This window comes from Chrysemys picta, chromosome 2 (assembly GCF_011386835.1).
Source record: "Chrysemys picta bellii isolate R12L10 chromosome 2, ASM1138683v2, whole genome shotgun sequence".
NCBI classification, from domain to species: domain Eukaryota; kingdom Metazoa; phylum Chordata; order Testudines; family Emydidae; genus Chrysemys; species Chrysemys picta.
In genome coordinates, this window is record NC_088792.1 from 220,377,438 (window position 1) to 220,401,111 (window position 23,674).

General features: G+C 40.7%; 1 protein-coding gene across 6 annotated transcripts in view; it reads left to right on the forward strand.

The window, feature by feature from the left end:
* SNTG1 (syntrophin gamma 1) overlaps nt 1–23,674 on the forward strand; it is a 790,136-nt gene that overhangs the window by 668,326 nt on the left and 98,136 nt on the right. For all 6 annotated transcript variants that reach the window (XM_008168521.4, XM_042857030.2, XM_008168520.4 and 3 more), the window contains one exon: nt 6,268–6,306. In XM_008168521.4, coding sequence (XP_008166743.2) covers nt 6,268–6,306 — 39 coding nt within the window. The remainder of the gene's footprint in view (nt 1–6,267; nt 6,307–23,674) is intronic.

A 23,674-nucleotide genomic window follows, 5' to 3' on the forward strand; every position in this document is an offset into this window, starting at 1 on the left:
TGCAACTACTTTGGAGGACAGGGTCATAATTCAAAATGATCTGGACAAATTGGAGAAATGGGCTGAGGTAAACAGGATGAAGTTTAACAAAGACAAATGCAAAGTGCTCCACTTAGGAAGGAAAAATCAATTTCACACATACAGAATGGGAAAAGACTGTCTAGGAAGGAGTACGGCAGAAAGGGATCTAGGGGTTATAGTGGACCACAAGTTAAATATGAGTCAACAGTGTGATGCTGTTGCAAAAAAAGCAAACATGATTCTGGGATGCATTAACAGGTGTATTGTGAGCAAGACACGAGAAGTCATTCTTCCGCTCTACTCTGCTCTGGTTAGGCCTCAGCTGGAGTATTGTGTCCAGTTCTGGGCGCCGCATTTTAAAAAAGATGTGGAGAAATTGGAAAGGGTCCAAAGAAGAGCAACAAGAATGATTAAAGATCTTGAGAACATGACCTATGAAGGAAGGCTGAAAGAACTGGGTTTGTTTAGTTTGGAAAAGAGAAGACTGAGAGGGGACATGATAGCAGTTTTCAGGTATCTAAAAGGGTGTCATAAGGAGGAGGGAGAGAACTTGTTCACCTTAGCCTCTAAGGATAGAACCAGAAACAATGGGTTTAAACTGCAGCAAGGGAGGTCTAGGTTGGACATTAGGAAAAAGTTCCTAACTGTCAGGGTGGTTAAACACTGGAACAAATTGCCTAGGGAGGTTGTGGAATCTCCGTCTCTGGAGATATTTAAGAGTAGATTAGATAAATGTCTATCAGGGATGGTCTAGACAGTATTTGGTCCTGCCATGCGGGCAGGGGACTGGACTCGATGACCTCTCGAGGTCCCTTCCAGTCCTATAATCTATGAATCCTCCATAATTTGCAATATTACAATGCATTTATTAGAGAGTATCAAATTATGAAGAGTAAGAAGAACAACAATTAAGTATAATGGATGAAAATATATGTTGCTATCCAGAGTAAAATAATTTAGGCAATGTGTGTCTAGAAAATGTAGAACTTGGTAATTACAGCAAAACTTCTTTAATTGGAAAATATTTGTTACACTCAAAAAATAAAATCTAGTTAAACTTGTCTGTGCATTTACCAATGCAGGAACTTTAATTAAAGTAGTTAGCATTTGAGGTAAACTGTTTCTTATTTAACTGGAATATTTTCAAAGTCACAAAAGGGGATTTAGGTACCCACTCCCTGTTGACTTTCAATGGATGTTAGATGCCTAAATTCCCTTTGTGCCTCTGAAAATCTCTCCAGATCAACAAATTACTCAGCCATGTTTGCTTTACTCCTGTGTTCTTTACATTCAAGGAGTTAGGATCAATTTAGTGTAAAGTTTTCGGTAGGTTGTCTATCTTTTTTACATTTTCTTCCAGGTGAATTGTAAACATTTTCAAAAATGCCTAAGTCTCAGAACTTAAGAGCCTAAGGTTCAGATTTTTTTTAAAGTGGTTTAGGCACATTAGCAGACAGACAGACAGACAGACTACTAAGTCTACCGTGTAGACTCTGCTGATATTTTCAAAGACTTGGCTCAGGCACCCCTGGTTCCCATGCCTCTGGTGAGTTCTTGCATGAGGAAGGTCAGATGCAGGCCACTGATAGGGAGGGCAGCACAGCACACACACAAGACAGCCAGGGGCACAGGGAAACATAGAATGAGTGTGAGAGAGAAAGAAATGTAATTTTGGCTGCTATGACATGGGCTAATTAAAATGTCTGACCTGACTCAGGTGCCTAAACTCCAGAAGGTGCTCATGGATGAGGATCCTGAGCAGAGGGAGGCACCTCTCTCTGTCCTGTCAGCTACGTGCACCAAATCAGCAACAGTTGGCTAGCTTAGACAGTTCCCAACTCAGCTCACCAGCTCCTGAAAATCCCTTTCTTAGGTGCTTAACTATCCTCACATACTCTATAGGCAGGGCCGGCTCTAGGCACCAGCATAGCAAGCAGTTGCTTGGGGCGGCAGATTTACAAAAGGCGCAAGAATCCAGCATGGGAGCTGAGAACCAGCAGGGGGCCCTGGGAGCTGTAGTTCCTTGGTTAGCTCCCTGCCTATAGATCCAGCCCTGGAGCAGGGAAAGAACTACATTTCCCAGCATTCCCTTGGCCACTAGCAACAGGAAAGGGTGGGGGAAGGAGTATGGAACTGAAGTCTGCAGCTTGCTGTGAATGGTAGGAACAGAGCCAGCTCTAGGTTTTTTGCCGCCCCCCCCCTGCACCCCTGTATTGCCCCAGCCCTGGACTCTCCCCCTCCCACATCCCCTGCCGCCCCAGCTCTGGCCCCCACCTGCACTCCCCTGCTCCCCGAGCCCTGGGCTCTTCCCCCTCACCTCCTGCCACCTCAGCCCTGGGCTCTCCCCCGCCCACATCCCCTGTAGCCCCAGCTCTGGCCCCCACCTGCACTCCCCTGCTCCCCGAGCCCTGGGCTCTTCCCCCTCACCCGCACCTCCTGCCACCCCAGCCCTTGGGTCTCCCCCAAAAAAGGAATTGGGGGGACTAAATGGACGGTACACCTCTCTATCTGAAGCCTAGCAAGGGAGATATGTGGATCCCACTAGAATTTAAAATGAAAAGTAAGGGACGGGAGGCTCTGGACCTAGGCTGCTTTAGATACAGTACCAGGCACTTAGGAGGATTTCCACTTCTGAGCCATGAAGCAGAAATTGACTTTTCCTTTCCAGATATAGCTAATATTCAGAAAAGGAATCTAGCACCTGCCTTCCAGATTTGAACACCCTCAAAATTCAGGAGTGCTCAAGCTCAATTTGGGCAGCTGTTACTTCATTTCCCCCAAATCAAATATACTGATCCACTGTAACTTGCTGTAGAAAAAGTAGAATAAATTGAGCAAGAAATGCTTCCCAGTGGTTATTAGGACTGGAATTGCTATTTTCAAGAGCCATTTTTTTTTTAAGTTTTAGTTTTATTTGTTTAAAAGGAAGACCGTGATAGTGCATTCCCCATAGAATCAAAGAATGGAACAAAAGAATAATAAAGGCACCTCAACTTTTCCTCATTTATATAGGACAGTCTTATAATATGCATACAGCTATCCTTCAATCACACAAGCTGAAAATTGTTCCACTTTACTGCAGTTCTGTAACCATATGAGAACCAATCCTGTCTGTGTTCTGTGCACATCCAAAATTCCTGCTGAATGACCCGCCCTGGGAGCGAGTTACCAGTGACCCAGGGCTGGGGCGGCAGGAGGGTGCAGTTGGGGGGGGGGAGAGGGAGAGCCCAGGGCTGGGGTGGGGGCAGCCAAAAATTTTTTTGCTTGGGGCAGCAAAAAACCTAGAGCCGGCCCTGTCTATAGGGAAGCTGAACTATAGCTTAGCTGAGCAATGCCTAAATCCTTTAAAAAATCCTGGCCTTAAGCACCTAAAGGTACATCTACACCAGAATAAAAGCATGGGCATGGCAGGCCCAGGTTAGTTGACTTGGGCTCGCGGGGCTTGGGCTTTGGGACTAACATTGCTGTGTAGATGTTTGGGCTCGGGCTGGAGCCTGGGCTTTGGGACCCGCCCACCTCTCAGGGTCCCACAGCTCAGGCTCCAGTTTGAGCCCAAACATTTACACAGCAATTTTACAGGTCTGCATCCAAAAAGGAATTGTGGGAGGGGTCGCAGCGTTATTGTAGGGGTAGTTGCAGTACTGCTACCCTTCTGTGCTGCTGATGGTGGCAGTGCTGCTTCAGAGATGAGCAGCTAGAGAGTGACGGCTGCTGGATGGGAGCCCAGCTCTAAAGAAAGAGCCACTGCCAGCAGCAGCACAGAAGTAAGTGCATGGTATGGTATTGCCACCCTTACTTCTGTGCTACTGCCTGCAGAGCTGGGCCCTCAGTCAGCAGCTGCAACTCTCTAGCCACCCAGCTGTGAAGGCAACAGTGCAGAAGTAAGGGTGGCATGGTCTGACATTGCCACTCTTAGTTCTGTGCTGCTGCTGGTGGGGCGCCGCCTTCAGAGCTGGGTGCCCGGCTAACAGCCGCTGTTCTCCAGCTGCCCAGTTCTGAAGGCAACAAAGTGAGGGTGACAATACCGTGACCACGCTAAAATAATCTTGTGACCCCTCTTCAGCTCCCTTTTGGGTCAGGACCCCCCATTTGAGAAACGCTGGTCTCCCTTGTGAAATCTATATAGTATAGGATAAAAGCACACAAAAGACCAGATTTCACGGGGGGAAGACCAGATTTCACAGTCCGTGGTATGTTTTCCATGGCTGTGAATTTGGTAGGGCCCTAATTATGGCAAGACTTTAATGGTACCTACAGGTAGTGATGGGTACTGTTATTGGGGGTTATTCTATAGATGTTGAATTTAGGAACAAAACCCATAAGGCTCAAAATCTTTGTACATCATCCATTATATGGCTATGCCTACCTTTACAATGGCATGTAGAGTACAGGCACTATACGTGTAGCTACATGCCACAGTGAAAGGCTCTGGTAGGGGGGAGTCAGTGGGAAAATGCTCTGGCCGCTCTTTGCACCTTTTGTCACTGCCTCCCCCTGCTAGAACTTTCCTCCGCTGCCTCCCCTCTGCCAGAAACTTTGCCCACTTCTGGAACCTTTCATTGTGGTATGGAAAGTCTCTGGCATCAGGGATGCAGCAGGACAGCACACTGCTAAAAATAGCAGTGTAGATGTGGGAGGCACTGCTTGGGCATGTAGGAGCCATGTAGGGTATATACCCTGTGGGTTCAGGTATGTAGGGCACTCTCTTCTACTCATCTAAGCCATGTCTCACCATCTACGCTCCTGTTTATATCCATGCTAACTGGGCATCTAGTGTCTGCACTCTACTCACTGCAGTTAGTGTAGATATAACCTATATTTAATATACCTGCTCTTGAGAAAAGTGCCTTAGGATAGATAGTGTCCAACAATTGTATTGAGTAACTTGGAACAGCTGGAATATTCTTCTTCCAACTCTCTTTCCCTGGACATAGATGAACCCAGAAGACAGAGGATACTAAGACTTTTGTAGGGAGGCTTTGCTTTGAGACTCGTGACATTTTGGGGTTAGGGTGAACCCAAAATAAATTCAGCAGCTGCTGGCAAATTTTTGACAGTGTTAAATATGCTTTGATAACAAAGCTGTGGGAGCTGGCTGTTCAAGACTTGCAGAGTGTTTAATATCTGCTGGATGACCTGGTGAGGGGGTCGATACTGTGGAAAAGTACATTTTTTCTTTTTTAAGTTTACCCATTGAAGTGCTTCTTTCAACTTTATGTGTGGATGTTTATTTAGATGAGATTATAAACTTTGGAGGAAATACATTCTCTAGTGATTCATCTTATGTTCCCATAAAATGTCACGCATTACATTGGAGTAGTGTAAATGTTATGTTCTGGTTTGGGGACCTGGCTGGCTTTACCGTTGATGCCTAGTTGACAATACGGTTTATCCTTTAATGTTTGAATAGCATTTTTTCTCATTTCCCCTGAGACACAGAAACAATTGGCAGTAAGATAGTTTAGGAGAGAAAAAAATAAACTCTAGCAATCAAATCTAAGGTCTCATCTAAGAATGCAGATGGTAGAGTTAGAAGATTTGCTCCCTTTAAGCTTGTTCTGAAAGTGTGTGTGTGTTCTCACACACACGCGCACGGATGGATTTACTCTTCTTAGCAGGAACAGCTACATCTGTTGCATATTCAGATTCTCCCATAATTGGAAGTGTTGTACTTTGGGCTTTTGGTGCTACCCAAATAGAGGTAGCAGCTAGCCATGACATCTGAACTTCCCACGATTCCATGGGCTTAGTGTGGGCTCATCTCTACTTTTTAACTTGTGTTTTTAGGATGGGTAGGTATTTGCTATTTATTAGACTGATGTACCTTGAATGACTTCAAGGACTGAGAGCTGTTCTCATGTTGTTAGATATTTTGATGCTTCAGAAATATTACCCAAAGGTTACACTTAAAATTAAGGTTTGTGAATTTCTAAAAATAGAGATTAATGGCAGTGTTTTCCATTGATTCTGTAAAGTTCAGAAAGAAAGTTGCATGTATTGTAATTTCTATAAGCTTGGACGATTGTTTCACTCAGTCCAATATACTGAGTTAAGGAATTCTCCTTTCATTCACAACAGTTGGACACTGGTATCACTCCACTAACTTCAGTGGAGTTACTCCTGATTTACACCAGTCTAATGTGGAGGACAACATCTCACAAGTGCTTCACACGTCATCCACAATGCCTTTCATTGTTGCATTTATTTAGTATATTTATTAATTAATTTTTTTATTCATTTTTATAGATAAAAAAAATCAACAGGAATTTTCCCGTAAACCAGCAGGTAAGAAAGAGAAATATTTGGAAAATTAATAATTCTCATAGCAGCTGTGTTGGAATTGTTTTGTTGCTCTGTTCCCCCCCTTCCCCCAGAGAAGATAGGGATGCTAGCTCTTAATTGGCTTCCTTTACACTAGGTCATTGAAATAAAAGGGTGTTGAGGTGTTCAAGAAAAGTAGGATTTTGCCCATTGTTTCCGAAATGCATCTCTGTTTGTTTCTACTTTTATAATGAAAAGAGGGGTGGGATTATTATATTCTATACACTAATATATTGTGTCTTGAGAATGAAGACATTCTGAGGAAGTCTCCTCTTTGGTGACACTTTCATTGTTAAAGCTGGCTTGGATTTTAAAAGAATTTTCCCTCCCTCTCACTCTTCCTAAAAGATTGTAAGTCATCCACAGAAGTAGAGAATGCATTTGCACCACTTCTGTTTTCACTGAAGATGTCAATTCACCTTGAGCTTATTCAAGAACAGTTACTGTAAAATCACTTAGTATTCTGTAGCACAAAGATTGCTGTTGACTGATCTGAAAATAAGGAAAGACAAAATTGCTTAGTAAACAAAAGATAACTAGCAAGTTAAGTTTTTAATAATCGGGATTTTTTTATGAATTCGTTGCTCAAAAAATTACCAATCAACAAAAAATAATACAAATATAAATAATAGATATAATGGCTCAGCAGGCTAGTGCATAAGTATGCAATGCTTTCTGCTATTTTGGACCTCCTGGTACCAATGTTTAGAATGGCATTTGCTTCCTCTTCATTAGAGTTTCATTGGCTTAAAAAGCAAAAATAACTTCCTTGACTTGAATAGCTTGTTGGTCATGCTATCTGTAAAGGAGTCTGAAATTAATTAATTCTTCCCTCAGGACTTACCATAGAAAAATTCAGGGAAGACAGCCAAAATATCAATTTGAAAGGAGGTAGACAAATTAGAGAATTTCATATATAGAGAGGAAAAAATTTACTGAACTATGAGGATGCAGGATTTTGAGAGATCGTTGATTTCAAAATCAGATGTCCTTCCTGGCTTGATTTGAACAAAAGTTTTTGTTTGTTTGTGGGGTTTTTTGTTTGTTTTTGTTTTTTTACTGAAGATAAGTATTGTGTGGTCTTAATTGAATACTGTCTATCTGTTTGAGGAAAAGATTCCAGTCACACACAGATTTAGGGCTAATTTCTATCTTCTAATACAGGGGTCGGCAAAGTTCGGCACGCGGCTCATCAGGGTAAGCTCCCTAGCGGGCCGGGCCAGTTTATTTACCTGCTGAAGCGGCAGGTTCGGCCGATCGCGGCCCCCACTCGCCGCGGTTCGCCGTCCCGGTCCAATGGGGGCGGCGGGAAGCGGCGCGGGCCGAGGGATGTGCTGGCCGCGGCTTCCCGCCGCCCCCATTGGCCCGGGACGGCGAACCGCGGCCAGTGGGGGCTGCGATCGGCCGAACCTGCCGTGTCAGCAGGTAAATAAACTGGCCCGGCCCGCTAGGGTGCTTACCCTGGCGAGCCACGTGCCAAACGTTGCCGACCCCTGTTCTAATATATAGCTAGCATCAACATGAACTTCAGAGAAGGATCAAGCCATTTTGTTGTTCCATTAACAGCACATTATTTATCTGCTAATTAAAGTACGGTCTTGTTCTATCTTTGTCATTTCCACATTTATTTTAGTAAAATGAGTTATTGTCTATCTGAAGTTGAATAACTCTGGGGATACAGGAACTAACTAGTTTGCTTTATGAAAGTACATTATTAATGTGTCCATGTAATAAGAAACCTTGAACTCTGAAATTGATCTGACTGGGAAATTAGTTTGGGGGATTTTCTTAACAATACCATATTTTAGCTATAGTGATTAGCTCAAACTTTGTATATTTTTATTTGTTTAGTATGCAAACACTTTCAGGGAAATAGCTTCCTTATTTTATATGTCCAATTAAAAACCCATGAATGCATAAGGTGCTATATAGTAAACAATAAGAGAAACTAGGATACGGCTCAAACCTGCTTACTCTAATACATGTGAACAGCTTTACACGCATGAAGTCCCAATGAAGCAAATAAGTCTACTCAGGTGAGTAAAATTACGTATATGCTTGTCTGTAGCCCTAAGCACATATTGATCGGCTATTCTAATTTAAACATCTTCATCTAACTTTTATTGCAAATAAGCCTGCTGACAAACAAGTTATGGAGAATATTATATTTTACCATTACAAATAAGGAATGGCTTGTATGAGTATTTGGCTATCAAAATGAGTTGTAAAATTCAAAATATTTTGCTGACTATGTAAAGATTGTTTGAGTGAGATTCAAAAATATATTGCTGTTTTTGCATATGTAAGCATTTGCTTTCTAATAAATATCCTTCTTTGCTAAAATTTTAGCTACTAAAATATCTGACTTTATTAATTTTAGACATTATTAATGCTTCAGATGCGCATAAATTAGTTGACTTTTTCATCTATGTTTATCTGGGTGTATAGAAGCTTCATACCGAATTTTCCCTTGGCAGTGAAATTTGCAAATATATTAGGTGTTTATTTTTTCATGATGCAAAAATATGGACAGAAATGTGAACTTTCTTTAAATATAAACTGTGAATCTCATTTAAAGAGACTGAGTTGGTGCCAGAACTTTACTTTGTAAAAACTAGTGGGTGGAGGGGAGAGTGAATAGTTCATTGTCATTGAAAGTGATTAAATATATGTATATTGAAGTATCATTCTATAAAAGCGCTAGCTAAAATAGCGTTAGCCCTTTTTGAGCTGAACAGCTAGCCAAAAATTTGAGGTCTCTTAGGTTGTTCCAGTTAGGCAGAAAAATTGGTGCAATTCTTTGATGCAGTTCTGTTTATTTACAAAGAATGTGTAAAGTCCACAGAAGGACTCAAATAGCAAAAAACTTTCTTTTATCACAGCACCAGGAACACTCTTTCCAGCTTGCACATCTGACCCCCAAACCTCACCTTCTAAGATCAGACATGTTTTCAGCAGATCCTTCAGCCTGTCTGTGTCTCTCTTTTTCATTCTTTGTGTTCTGCTCAGGTTAAAAAACTTACTAACTGTCAGGGTAGTTAAGCACTGGAACAAAATGGTGACAGATGTTGTGGAATCTCCATCACTGGAGGTTTTGAAGAACAAGTTAGACAAACACCTCTCAGGAATGGTCTAGTTATCATTTAGTCCCGTCTACTGAGGTCCTACTGAGGTCCCTTCCAGTCCTACACTTCTATGATTCTATGATGGAAAAGGGTCAAAGGAATAGGATGTGTCCTTAAGGGGATGGGTGTCAGAAAGGTTCTCGGAAATGGGGAAAATAAAGTTAGGGGAGACTGAGGAAGGAGAATATAACAGTAGTGAAGTGACAGAGAGTCCTGTGGCACCTTTAAGACTAACAGATGTATTGGAGCATAAGCTTTCATGGGTGAATATCCACTTCGTCGAGTAGTGAAGTGATGGCTGTAAAGAAAATACCACTGTAAAATAAGCACAATCTTAGAACTGAATGATATTTTTATTTTCTCTGAACCCTATCCTTTCTCCATATCTAATGCTATCTATTAAAATACATACAAGTAATTGAAGAAAAACCTAGATTTAAATTACAGTTTCATGCATATTGAGCAGAAATCCCATGACTTCAGTGGAAAGAGGATCAGGCCCATTATCAGATAGGCAGTAAGTTTAGAATATCTCAAGGTGATAGCCAAGGACTTCTATATTTGATCTGCCAAGGTGGAACAGGAAACACAGATGTCACCTTTCGTTTTCTTGGAGCTCGTCACTGTTTTGCAGCTCTTGTATGAAGCACTGAAAATGTCAGCTCCTGAGAGAGACAGATCATTAGGCTAGAGTGAGTTCAAAAAAGTAACACTGGCTTCTTTGTTGACCCTTACAACACTGAAGACTAATATACATTTTTTTCTTCACTAAAAGGACATGTAGTGTATATCCATTTGCAGGTCCTGATCTCATACACTACCCCTTCATGAGTACCCCAACCCTCCTCTATGCTGTTCATCCTAATCAATCCATAACTGCTTGCCAATGGACAGATCTCAATCTGAAATCTACCTCACAGCCTGCCAGAGAACTCCTGGATTAGAGATCTGAACCAGGCCTTCCTACCAACTTTTGCAACCCTTCCTGGCAAGGGGAGCCAAATTCACCTGCCTCCCAGCTGCTGGAGACCTTGCTGCTAATTCTGGGTATGTTCCCTCACCAGCTATTGGGAGACTCAGTTTTCATTTGTGATCCACATGGAACGTGAATCATGGTTGTGGGGTTAACATGGTGTTGAGATATTGTTCAAATGAGAATTAGTTTTATAATGGAGTTAGGGTTTAGATTTAAGGCTGAATCATGACTAGAAGCTGAGTTTGGGTTCAATGGTAACATATTCAGTGCTGCCAAGTGAAATTTTTAACCCAAAATTTCAGAGGCCTGGCACCCTCTTAAAGACTGAAACTTTCAAAATCCTGTGTTCTCATGAAATTTCAGTTGCATCCAAATTTTTCTAGTTTTTGATCCATCCTAGATCCATTCTAATACCAGTGAGAAAGGGCTTACATTCACAGTTTTGACTATAATCATCCTTGAAAATTATAAAGGGTTGGATTCAAAGTTAGTTTGGGCCCATATTGGATTAAGATCAAGCAGTTTCTTCTCCCAATTTTAAATGTATACTACATTTTTATATCTCATGTGTTAAAATTTCTCTGGATTATTTACATGATGCTAAAACACAGGCAGTGCCAAGTTCATCATGAAACAGGTGTTCCTTCTTCTGCCCATTTATAAATACTCTCCAATTGGTAATTCAAGGATTCATCACACTTTTTGAAGATAGTAACTTGACCAGTATTCCCTTCTTTTTTTGAGGATCATATTTATGGAAAAGCTAAGGGAACATTCCAGTAGCTTTCTGAGCACAGTTATTACATTATTGCAAAGTACTTTGGAGGATCACTTTGAGTGTGAAAGGTGTTATGTACATAAAATCAAGTCTTAATCTATCTTATGTCTACCTACTAGACAGTTTGCAAAGAAATACCTGAACTAATCTGCATTGCTGCAATTTTTTTATGATCTCAGTTTTTAAATTTATTTTCTCTTAATTACAAAAAAAAATATTCTGACTCCTCAAGGATCAAGAAGATCAAGCACAGGTAAGAATAAAATGTTTGTGTCTTTAAAGGACAGCCCTGTACTGTGGATGGTAGAGAACTGTGCAGCTCCAAGGGAAGACTGGGGAGAAATTTTGTTTCAGGTGCAGAATTTCCCATTTGCTTAGAGCAGGAAAGCATCCCTCCTTATGCTCTGTGGAGCACATGGGGTTACACAGAATGTACCATACTAAAATGGGGCACATTTCCTTACCCCAGTATGTCCAACCTTGGTGGTGGTGCAGTGCAACCCTTGAGGTGTGCAAAGGGAGCAGCCTCTGCAGTCTGGGCTCAGGAGAGTGCCGTCAGAGGCTGTGCTGTGCAAGGAGATGGTGACTCCTTGGGTTCCCCTTACTGCACTCCCACACTGAGAAATAGCTATACTATTTGGTTAGGTTTGTACTATATTTGGTTATACTCAGCTATGGAATTCCTTAATGCACCCTCAGACTTGTGTGCCCCACCCCCAAACACACACACTTTACTACATCTGGCAGTAACCTTGGGGGTAAATTCAATATCAGGGAGTATATTGTAATAAGCTGAGTAATTTTCTGTGTTATTGATTTACTTCGACATTAAATTGCACTTTCACCAGTACATTATGATCATCACCCTTCTGTGCTATAGAGGCAAAGCACAAATTGCAATTACATGGTATTAGCAATGAGCTGACCCACTTAAAAAGAAAACGATATGTACATGAGAAGCTGCTATTAAGTGATATAATTGATACTCTGTTTAGAGGAAATAGCCAAGATTAACCTTTATAAGTAAATCAGATAACTGCTCTTTAAGTAATTATTCTATTTGTTAGAGTTTTATTATATTGATGAAAATAGCACTATAATATACTGTCCAATATTTGCATATTTGAATACATGAATGATTCTTTCTGTTTTAAGAGGCAAATTTCTATAGCTGGTAAAAATTCAGCCAGCCATCCAAAAACTGCTGGAGCTTTATCATTCTTTCTGCTATATTGCCATTCCATTAGCCATTTCATTAGCCACCAAAAATGCCAGCTTCAGAGAGGAATAAAGGCACCTTTACTCCAGTCATAAAGGTGAATGTCATTACTTGGGCAGGTTGACAGGTTAACATCTGTTTGAGTGATAGACATCTGTGCTGAAACATACAAATGTTTTGATTGTGGGATTATAACCTCCCAAAAGATATCACTTTTATAATACTTTAAAAAGTGAAATGATGGAACAGGATGTTCTAGTAAAAAGTGAGATGTTACTCAAAGAAAATACCCTCAATATGATTCTAGCAGTACATGGGAGTCCGTGTTTATGTTCTGCCTCATTTGGGATTTTTGACTTTGTAGGTCTGTTGAACTAAATATTTTTCAATACATCATAACTGTTGCTCCTCACAATTGCCACTCTACATCTCATGACAGTTAATGAACCTTCAAGTCCTATGGTACATCTGCACTATCACCATCTGCTGTCACAGTGAAGTTTTTGATCGGGTTTATTTTGAGGGGGAAGACTCTGAAATGAAGGTCCTATTGTCAAGTGCTTATTAAAATTCTGAAGGGAAGCTGAACTCATGCTGTTAAATTAAGCAGAAATGCACAATAAGGTGTAAATTCTGCGATGATGGTTACCTTGTATTGCATTGTCAGCCATACATGCAACTAGGCATAGATTACTCCATAACTTAAGGCCTAGAAAGTCTTATATTGATTAAGTATTTATATTTCGCTTGAACAAAAAAGGAAATATACATATATTTAAAACTTACACCCTTCTTTCTCTCCAGGGAGGAGATGTAAAGTAGAAGAAAAGATGTCTGCTGAATTAAATAAAATTTATAATATAATGTAAGATGCATCTGAGACTTACTGCTTTAAGACAGTGATCCCTAAACCAATAGAAGTATGGCTCGTTTGTCCGTTTGTCTTCCCCACCTCACGTTTCAGTATAAATCAGAGCAGGTGTCTCTTCTTTCTACCTCAGCAGAAAACCAAACCATTCAAAAGGCACTGTCAACATTAGCCCTCAGAATACTACATAGTTTACAAGTGTATTAAACCTGCCGATTGGGAGAAGCTAATATCTGAGAAGGCCATTGGACTCCTTGTCAAAGGGTGTAGAATATCTGACAGCTGGAGGGCAGTTGTATTGAGTCACTTGGTGAGAGTGTTGGAGAAGCAGTTAGTGAGATTTAGGATATTCCACAGCAGTTTACTATACAATTGGCAAAGGGATTGAGGTAACTAGGAGAACTGCTGGAGCATTACGTAACAGGAAAGAGAGGTCAGATCATATCCTTTCAATCTCTGCACTTCTAATGTGGCCTTCTCCATAGTGTCAACAGTACGTGCCACAAACAGATACTACCATCTGAAATCATATAAATGTTATACCAATAGAATAAAAACCAGCAGGATCTTATTAAGAGGGATAAGGCAAAGATGCCACATTTATTGTAAATATACTGATAAAGCAAAAGATAAAAGTAAACAACGTTGTTTGACTACTTATTTCTTATACACACACACACACACACACACACACATATAGAGAGAGAGAGAGAGAGAGGATCATTCATTCAAGTTCTGTATAGTTGTTATAGTTACCAGCCTAGAAGTTGCTTATGCCAAGTTACTGGCCAGGTATCTTGGTCTTGAGGATGGAGCCGAGTCTGTGTCAGGTGCACCTGATGCTCCTGGAGGTTGGCAGCAGAACCAGAGACTCAAAGTCATCAGTCTTTAGAGTCCATTCTTATAGGAATTAATTCCTATGTTAGTCTATGGGAACTGTTTCATCCTGCTGTTGCTAACTCAATCAGCAGATGGCACATTCCTGCCCAAAGTGGCACATTCCTGGTGGCTCCACGCTGTCCAAAGTTTGTGTTTCTCATCCTTCCAGGTGATGGGGTGGGTCCCAGTTTACCCTCAGGGGGTTGTCTGGTGGTCCTACTTAACACATTCTTTGGCCGATGGATACTCCCTTTCTAGGCTGGCACCTCCCTAACCATTTATGTACATCAAGCATTCATCAACATACATTCCATATCTTAACCATATTTTAATTTACTGTCTCCACCACTTTCGGGGTGTGTGCTAATTCATTTGAGACTCCCGGCCCTTTAATCACAGAGGGTGGGGGTCTGTCCTAGGAGCCGTTGAATGAAGTGAGAGTCACTTAACAGCTTATAGTGTTTGTTTACATTGTATCAATTACTTCAAGAACAAAGTCAATTAACTTGTTTGTAAGTTTTACATAGTAATAAAGTATCTTTCACAGGATAGATATAATCAATGGTTTCTACAGACAGTAGCTTACAAGTTTTAACAGAAGACCCAAGAGATTTTTGTACTTGGTGAAACTGTTGGATTTTAAAGTGTGGAGGACAAATTATGAGGGGGTCACTGTCACTTGGGGGAATCACTGTTAGTACCTTCTTTTATATCCCTACATTCATTCCTTATTGGAGTTGGTTTGTAAACGCCAACAAATGTTATTTGTTGGTATGTCTTTTAAAGAAAAAAGTCTTAGCTGTTGTTGTATATTGGTGGTGGTAAGTCTTCAAAGAACTTGGATGCTTTCATTGGAAATATAGATAGTACAATGACAGGCCCATTACAAATGACTAAGACAAATAAAGGATTTCTATTTTTTCTAAAAAGTGATATTTGAAAGATGTTTGGGCTGACAGTTCATAGTGTGAGCAGCATTTGTTAAAGCAACAAATGTTCATTTATGATTTTAATAGTTTTACATTTACATTCTGGTCACTTACATTTTATTGTTGGATTTCATTTTTTTAACTGCCATCAAAACAGGCACTGAAGCAGGCCTGTTTCACAAAGAAACAATGTTGTGCAAGCAGAGCATTTGTCTACAAACAGATGTCCCAAGTGACGGCCATGTGCTGGACCTCTCTGGCCTCACACAAGGTGCCAAAAAGAGGTGACTAACCCAAAAAATGAACTTTTCACAATAACACTTCAACTTAAAAGGCAGGTTTCTCCCTTATGTCTAGGGATATTTAGAAAAGCCAAATATGGGGACAACACCCAACTCTCTGTAAAGCTCAACTTAATAACCTCAGCTTAGTGCGTACTTATCAAACGTGGATTTGTTCTTTTTGATCATTTTCGAATTTTCAGCTGAAGCTGATGTTAGAACTAAAGCCACTGTAACCACTGATTGTGATGGCTCCTTTACTGCATGGAGCGAGAGTCTAAAAGTTCCCAAGGATAATATTAGTTTTATTAGACAAGAATGAAAATCTTCAGTAAGTCTACACAAATGTTATTTCTTGGGGAATTGTGTCAATTAAATAAACTAATTGAAACCAATGAAGCAGATACTTTAACTAGTGGTATCTGCTCTTGAAGGAACACATGGGACTCCAAGAACTTTTTTAAATGATTTTTAATTACAATGTACGGGGTGGGAAATGTATGCAGTGGCATCTTATTTTTTTATTACCCGTCATATATGTGCTCAAATAGGCTGATTGCACCTCCTATAATATCGTGGTGTCTTTGAAAACCTGATGTAATTCCCCTTCCTAACGCCTAAGAATATAGCACTGCACAGCTTTACCTATCACAATCCACTATTGATATTCCTCTTTTCTTCACCACATGGGACAAGAAATACAATCATGAGAGATTTGTATGATGGGAGGCAGTGCACCCCATTGGATAGGGTGCTGGATTGTGACTCAGATGACCTGGGTTCTACTCCCAGCTCTGCCATTGGGCTGCTTGGTGAATTAGGGCAAGTGATTTCACCTATTTTTGCCTTAATTTCCACACTTGTAAAATGAAAATAATGCTACCTACCTCCTTTGGTAAAGTGCAAGGAGATCCACAGAGTAAGTGCTATCAAAAAGTTAATATTATTCTTACCATTATTTTAATACCAGGAGCAGAATCTCAGTAGACGCTAGACATTTTATTAGTGTATTCTTTTCACACTGTGGCATATTTAAACTTCATCATCTAATTGAGATAAAATATTAATTTCATTTTTCATTTTCTTAATAGTTTTTATAAAATATTTGGCATCATTTTACTTTATAATATTAAAATATTGATCATCTGAATTAAATCTCTTCAGTCTGGTGCCTAGAATGTACAAATATACAGCTGGCCACAAATAATGTGTTGTTTTTCATGGGAGGCCAGGGAAGAAAATCTATTAAGGCCCTATATCAATGCACTCTTAAAGTCCTAGTTATTGATTTCTTAATGAAATACTGCATGTATAATCCTAACTATAGCTTTAGCTAGCTAAACAATATCTTTCTCCTCCTGAGTATGTATGATTTACATAGCACAGAAATTAGAAACTTCTCAGTAGACAAGAAGAAAAGCACATACAGTTGTGTACTCTGTTTATGTGTTAAAAATGACACTGACACATTGTTAAGCTTACACAGTTAGGCAGGCCAAAGGCAGGAAAAGTAAATCTACAGGCAGTCTTAACCCTGCATGAAGGCAGTCTTAACCCTGCATGAATGTAGGTTTTTTTTGGGGGGGGGAGGCATTGCCCTCCCCCAAACAGGGCCAGCCTTATGGGGGTGCTATGGTTGGGGGAACGCCATGATCAGGGGAGCGAGGCTCGGTGCTGCAGCAGCATCACCCCCCCGCCCGACTTCTTCCTCCTCCCCGCCCAGTAGCCCGCGGTGCTGGCTGGATTGGCGGTCCCGGTGGAGCCCATGCTGCCGTGTGTGTCTGTGTGGTGCGGGATCGCAGGAGCCTGGCATGCAGCATCCCCTTGGCAGCAGCATTAGCCCCAGCAGGAAGGCAGCAGCACCGAGAGGTACCTGAAAAGTGACACCATCAAGTCCAGCTGCAGTAGCTGTGGTAGCCTGTGCCAGAATGGCCACAGCTCCTGGGTTTATGTCTCTGCAGCAGCAGCCGTTGGGGCTCCCCCACTAAGCTGGCCGGGCTCCCCTGCCCTGCCCCCCGCACCGGACCCCCCTCCAAATAGAGCGGTCAAGCTATGCCTATGTGTGTATATGATTCCTAAAGTAGTATGGTAGGCAGTAGGAATACTTATTGTAATGTTGGTTTATGTAGTAACTTCAGAAGAAAAAGCTGAGAAGCAATAATTCGTAAATATATCCCAAGTGGAACTGATATTAAAAATAATAGCCTAGCTAAACAAATACAATGTAAAAAAAATTTTTTTAAAAAGTCACTCAGAATTCATAATGTGTTACATAAAACTTTTTGTCCTTTCAAGCAGTTACTCCTAGTAATAGAGATTGTGACAGGTATGTCATTTACCCAGCAATAAATAACATGTTGTATATGTTTAGCACACAGGAGAACATTTGGTTTATATATTCTTGGGCACAGATTTATAAAGACCATGCTATTTTACAACACATAGAATACCAAATTTTCAAACCCCCCCAGTCCTCAAGAGATTGAGGCATTTATTTTTAAATCCTAAATGCCAGACTGTCTCCTACTGACATGCGTTTAGAACTTAGAGTTTATCCTTACTTCATAAAAATCAGGCTAGGAAATCCAAATTGTGGTTATAATGATGAAACTCTGTACATTTTTCAAAAAAATCTGATAAGATATGATTGCAATGGACTCTGATGCTGGTAAGGATAATTTTTGTCTCATGCTCAAGGCAAAGCTGAGATTTTTAATGAAAATAAATATAACAAATTCAAAGTGGGACTTCAAAGTCAGTGGAGAACAGTCAGAGAGATTTGAAGGAGTTCAATGCAAGGATGCCTTCAGCATTTTCCCCATTCATGATGGAGAAGAGAGAGAATGGTGGGATCAGTCCTTCCAGTGCTTGTATATGTGGAGACTCCGACTGGTACTGGCATTCCATTGACTCATATCCCTAAAATACTTTAGCTGGAAGTGGTACATAGGAAGAGCGCTATCACAGAGTATCTACCGCAATGGAAGTCTGAAACAGAAGAGTTGACATCCTGCACAATTTAAAATAAATTGGTTGTGATTCTTAAATTATCTAAGGTTTCAGAGTAGCAGCCGTGTTAGTCTGTATCCGCAAAAAGAAGAACAGGAGGACTTGTGGCACCTTAGAGACTAACAAATTTATTAGAGCATAAGCTTTCGTGGACTACAGCCCAGAAGAAGTGGGCTGTAGTCCACGAAAGCTTATGCTCTAATAAATTTGTTAGTCTCTAAGGTGCCACAAGTCCTCCTGTTCTTCTTTTTAAATTATCTAGATTATTTTAAGAAATCTGACTTTCTGAGTTTGGTGATATAAGTGTCATCGAAGAATAGATTTATAATATAATAATCAACTGTATCATATTTGGTTAATAACCTATAATAAGTTTGATAGATGACAGTCAGACTTTGCAGTGTTTTTAACCACCAAAGAAATATTTTAAGTACATTGTTTCATGATTTCTTTGCTACAACTCAGTAAGGCAGACATTACTGAATAACTTTCTTTCCTTACAGTTGGTGAGATGCATTTTAGTTTCATTTTCTGAAAGTACAGTCTGCAAATATGTTTAATTTATTTTTATAGAACTGGATTCATAGTATTTCTCCAAGCTATTGTCATATAACGAAAATGCTCAGCTCAGAGTCCTAAAAAGAATGGCTAATAATACTTTCTCCATTTAATTGCAATGGGAGCTGAATATTCTACGGGGCAATATTGTTAATATGCCATAATAGTTTTTCTCTCTTCACCCTGACTAATTCTCTAAAAGAAGGTCTTCACAGCCTGTGATAGTAAGCCCCTGTGGCTTATGAAATACTTCAATAGGGTGAGAAACTATCTGTGGGGCAGGTTAAGGAGTATGAAAGAAACATAAATATAGCCAGTATGATTCATTGAAACATATTGATTATTTCATAAGCTTGAATAGCAGTGTTTTCTTATAACCTTATTTGTTTTGTGATATCCAGTAGCATGTGGCAATCCACCTCCAGGCACTCCTGCACCAGGAACTAGAAGCACTCAGTGTGTTTCTGTCATTTGCAAACTTTATTGTAAGCTGCTTGAATGCAAACTCAGGACAATGCCACCCCCTGCATCAACATGTGGGGGAACTTGATGGGATCAGCAGTGAAAGGGGGATAGTCCCAGTGGCAAGGGAGGGAGACACTCACCCCGGGACAATAGGTAGCTCCCCCCACGCCGGGAGTTTCTGGCACCCACTGGCCACATGGGGGAGAAGGATGCTGACTGGCCAGCATTCCCCAGCTCCTAGGATTTAGCCCAGTGCAGGGGCCATGTCAAGCCTCTTTTGGCTCTGTTTCATCATGTCATACTACTAATCTGAACCTGACCTAACAGATGCTGTGGGTGTAGCTGACCACACAGTGCTTAATTTGTACCAGGGCTTGCCGGGGCGGAGCTCTGGCTCCTCTAGGCTTGGCAGTTCATAGCTCCAGCACCTCTGGGATCACCACGTCAGTTATGAATGTAAAAAAAAAAAAAAAAGTTGCTTGAGTCCAGCACTTAATTGCTTGTGCCCCAGCACCTCTTTCATTAGAATTAGGCACCTGTTTTGTGGGTCAGGAAGGATATTTTTTTCCCATGGGCCAATTAGCAGAGGACCAGGGCATTTTTTGCCTTCTTGGCAGCACCTTCAAGCCAAAGTGGGTTGTGTAGAAACGTGTTTAGTACCTAACTGAGGTACTTGAATGATAGTGTTTATTAGTTACAACGTCTGGCTGGTTTCCATCACAGTTAAAAGAATAAAATGAACAGTTCCCAGAGGTAAAAGTCCTGGGATTTTGCTGATGGGCCTCGGGCTCATGGTGGCGCTTGAGGCCTCCCGCATCCTGTGTCCCCCTCATGGTGGGGAAGATGCTAGGACTCAGAGAAGCTGAGTCCTGAAGGGCAGGCTGAGGTGAGCCTACTCCACATTATGAGTTATATGGTAAGGAGCCCTGTAACCTCCACACTGGAACCAATTAAATGGTATAGGAAAGTAGGGTGATGGGCGGGTAGCTCCCTTCCTCTGTGTTAAAGTTGTGGCCTGCCACTTAATTCCATGCATGTGTCTGTCCTCATTTTGCTGCTGTGTTCATATCAATAGATTTCATATACTATATCTGCATTTTGAGGATTCAATACCTTTACCTGCAGTTTTTATGCATTGCTTCATATTAAATGGATTAAAAGTAGCTAACCAATAGATCTTAATGAAACTGTAAATGGGGAATTATGACCGATGCTGTGTGGTGTTTCCAGTGGGGTCCTGCAGGGTTTGGTTCTTGCCCCTATGCTGTTTAGCATTTTTATCAGTCACCAATAAAACATAATCATCAGTGGTCAAGTTTGTAGATGACACAAAAATTGGGGGAATGGTAAATAATGAAGAGGACAGGTCACTGATTCAGAGCAATCTGGATCGCTTGGTAAATTGGGTGCAAGCAAGCAATATGTGTTTTTAATATGGCTAAATGTATACATCTAGGAACAAAAAAAGTACTTACCGGAGGACTCTATCTTGGGAAGCAGTGACTCTGAAAAAGATGTGCAGGGGTTGTGGTGGACAGCTGAACATGAGCGCCCGATATGATGATGTGGCCAAAAGAGCTAATACAATTCTGGGATGCATAAACAGGGGAATCTCAAGTAGGATTAGAGAACACTCTACCTCTGTATTTGGCATTGGTGCGACCACTATTAGAATACTTTGTCCAGTTCTGGTGTCCGCAATTCAGGAGGATGGTGATAAATTGAAGAGGGTTCAGAGAAGAGTCACGCGAATGATTAAAGGATTAGAAAACATGCCTTATAGAGATAAATTCAAAGATCTCAGTCTAGTTAACTTAACAAAAAGAAGGTTAAAGACGTGATTTGATCAGATTGTCAGTATATACATGGGGAACAAATATTTAATAATAGGCTCTTCAATCTAGAAGAGAAAGTTATAACATGATCCAATGGCTGGAAGTTGAAGCTAGACAAGTTCAGAGAGGAAAGAAAGGATACATTTTAATAGTGAGAGTAACTGACCATTGGAACTAATTACCAAGCACTGACCATTTTTAAATCAAGATTGGATGTTTTTCTAAAAGATATACTCTAGATTTTTATTTTGGGGACGTTCTATGGCCTGTGTTATAGAGGAGATCAGACTAGATGATCGTAATGGCCTTGGAATCTATGAATCATCTAGTACACTGAGAGCTCTCCCATTTAAATAGTAATAGTAGAGGGTCCTGAAATTGTATCTTTGATAATATTCTACCGTAATCAGAGATTGTGTGTGTGAGACCAAGAATGAAGTATACTATGATTATAATAGTGCATATTTTCATTAGTTATGATATTTTTTTTAACTGTTACATTCATTGTCTGTTACAAGCATGGGGTCAGGACATTATATAATTTTACAGGCCTATTAGATTTTTATATTTGTCTCTCTAATATCTTTCCCTCCAGATGTTTGGATGAGGTTATAATATTGCCTTTTTTGATTGCTTTCTTCCAACATAGTTCACTTTCACAGAAGGTGAAAAAATTAAAAGCTGTGACCTCTATTTCACCTTATATATGCCATACATTATACAGTGGATATCAATAGTAGTAATCATTAGTAATGCCAAACTGGCATTTAGTCACTGCTTTGTGATTTTTTTAATACTGTACTCTTTTCTCTCATTTCATCAAATTCACTTACTATTATCAAATGCACTTGCCTACTGTTGTGTATTTGGTTGTCGTGGTAATAGAATCTTGTTGTTGCTATGGCAGCTGAGTTAGATTACTAGGGGATAGCCCAGCCAATTTTGGCTGGTTTTTGATTAGTTTAGTGTGTGTCAATAAATGGCTACTTTTAAGGTTTACAGCTTTCTGTGTCTCCAGTGATTTCTTCCTAAACTTGTTGCCCCCAAGGATATAACAACATGGCGACGAGGATGGGATGTCTGTGCTGCCCTAGCAACAGAAGGAAGTAGAAGTTAAGGTACAAAAAAAACCTTTTTGCTGCTGGAAGGGGGTAGAACTGGCTTGTTTGCACTGACTGTGCAAACTGAAACTGAAACTAAAACCATGGCTACACTTACGGGGCCACTGAAACCTTTTGAGGAGACTATAGTGTAATGGCATGTATATACTGAGCGTTTTGAGCTTTTTCTTATTGCAAATGACATTACAGAAGAGAAGAAGGTGCCAATATTCTTAAGTGTTGTAGGGGCTAAGATCCAATCCCCTTGGATCTTAAAACAAGGAAAAATCAATCAGGTTCTTAAAAAGAAGGATTTTAATTAAAGAAAGAAAGATAAAAAAATCATTTCTGTAAAATCAGGATGGAAAATAACTTTACAGGGTAATCAGATTCAAAGAGCCCAGAGGAACCCCCTCTAGCCTTAAGTTCAAAGTTACAGCAAACAGACGTAAACCCTCTAGCAAAAGGTACATTTACAAGTTGAGAAAACAAAAATAAACCTAACACGCCTAGCCTGGCTATTACTTACAAGTTTGAAATATGAGAGACTTGTTCAGAAGATTTGGAGATTATGGATTGATGTCTGGTCCCTCTTAGTCCCAAGAGCGAACAACCCCCAAAACAAAGAGCACAAACAAACGCCTTCCCCCCACCAAGATTTGAAAGTATCTTGTCCCTTTATTGGTCCTTTGGGTCAGATGTCAGCCAGGTTACCTGAGCTTCTTAACCCTTTACAGGTAAAAGGATTTTGGAGTCTCTGGCCAGGAGGGATTTTATAGTATTGTACACAGGAGGGCTGTTACCCTTCCCTTTATAGTTATGACAGAAGCGCCTATTGACAGAGGCTCAGCTTAGCTTACAGAAGGCTGTTGACATTGCGGTCTCTATGGAACTGGCAACAAAGGAGGCACAATCCATCGGTGCATCCCCTAGGGTGCATAAGGCGTCACAAGAACCTACCCACAAAAGTGTGGGGAGTCAGGAATGTTACCGCTGTGGTAAGTTGGGTCCCCATGCATCAGAATGCTGGTGTAAGGACCTGGTGTGTCGACACTGTGGCAAAAAGGGACACATTGAGTGTGCCTGTAAACAAAAGAAAAAGAAGCCTGTGGTCTGGCCGACCAAAAAGGGAAATCTGCATACCCTAGAGCAGACCCAGGATGACCAAGGAGACACCTCATCACAAGAACAAGAGCCACTCCACGTTTTGTCTTTGGCAGTGGGCTCACATGAATACTGGGTAACCCCGTTGTTGGATGGCAAACCTATATGCATGGAACTGGACACCAGTGCAGCCATCTTGCTGGTCT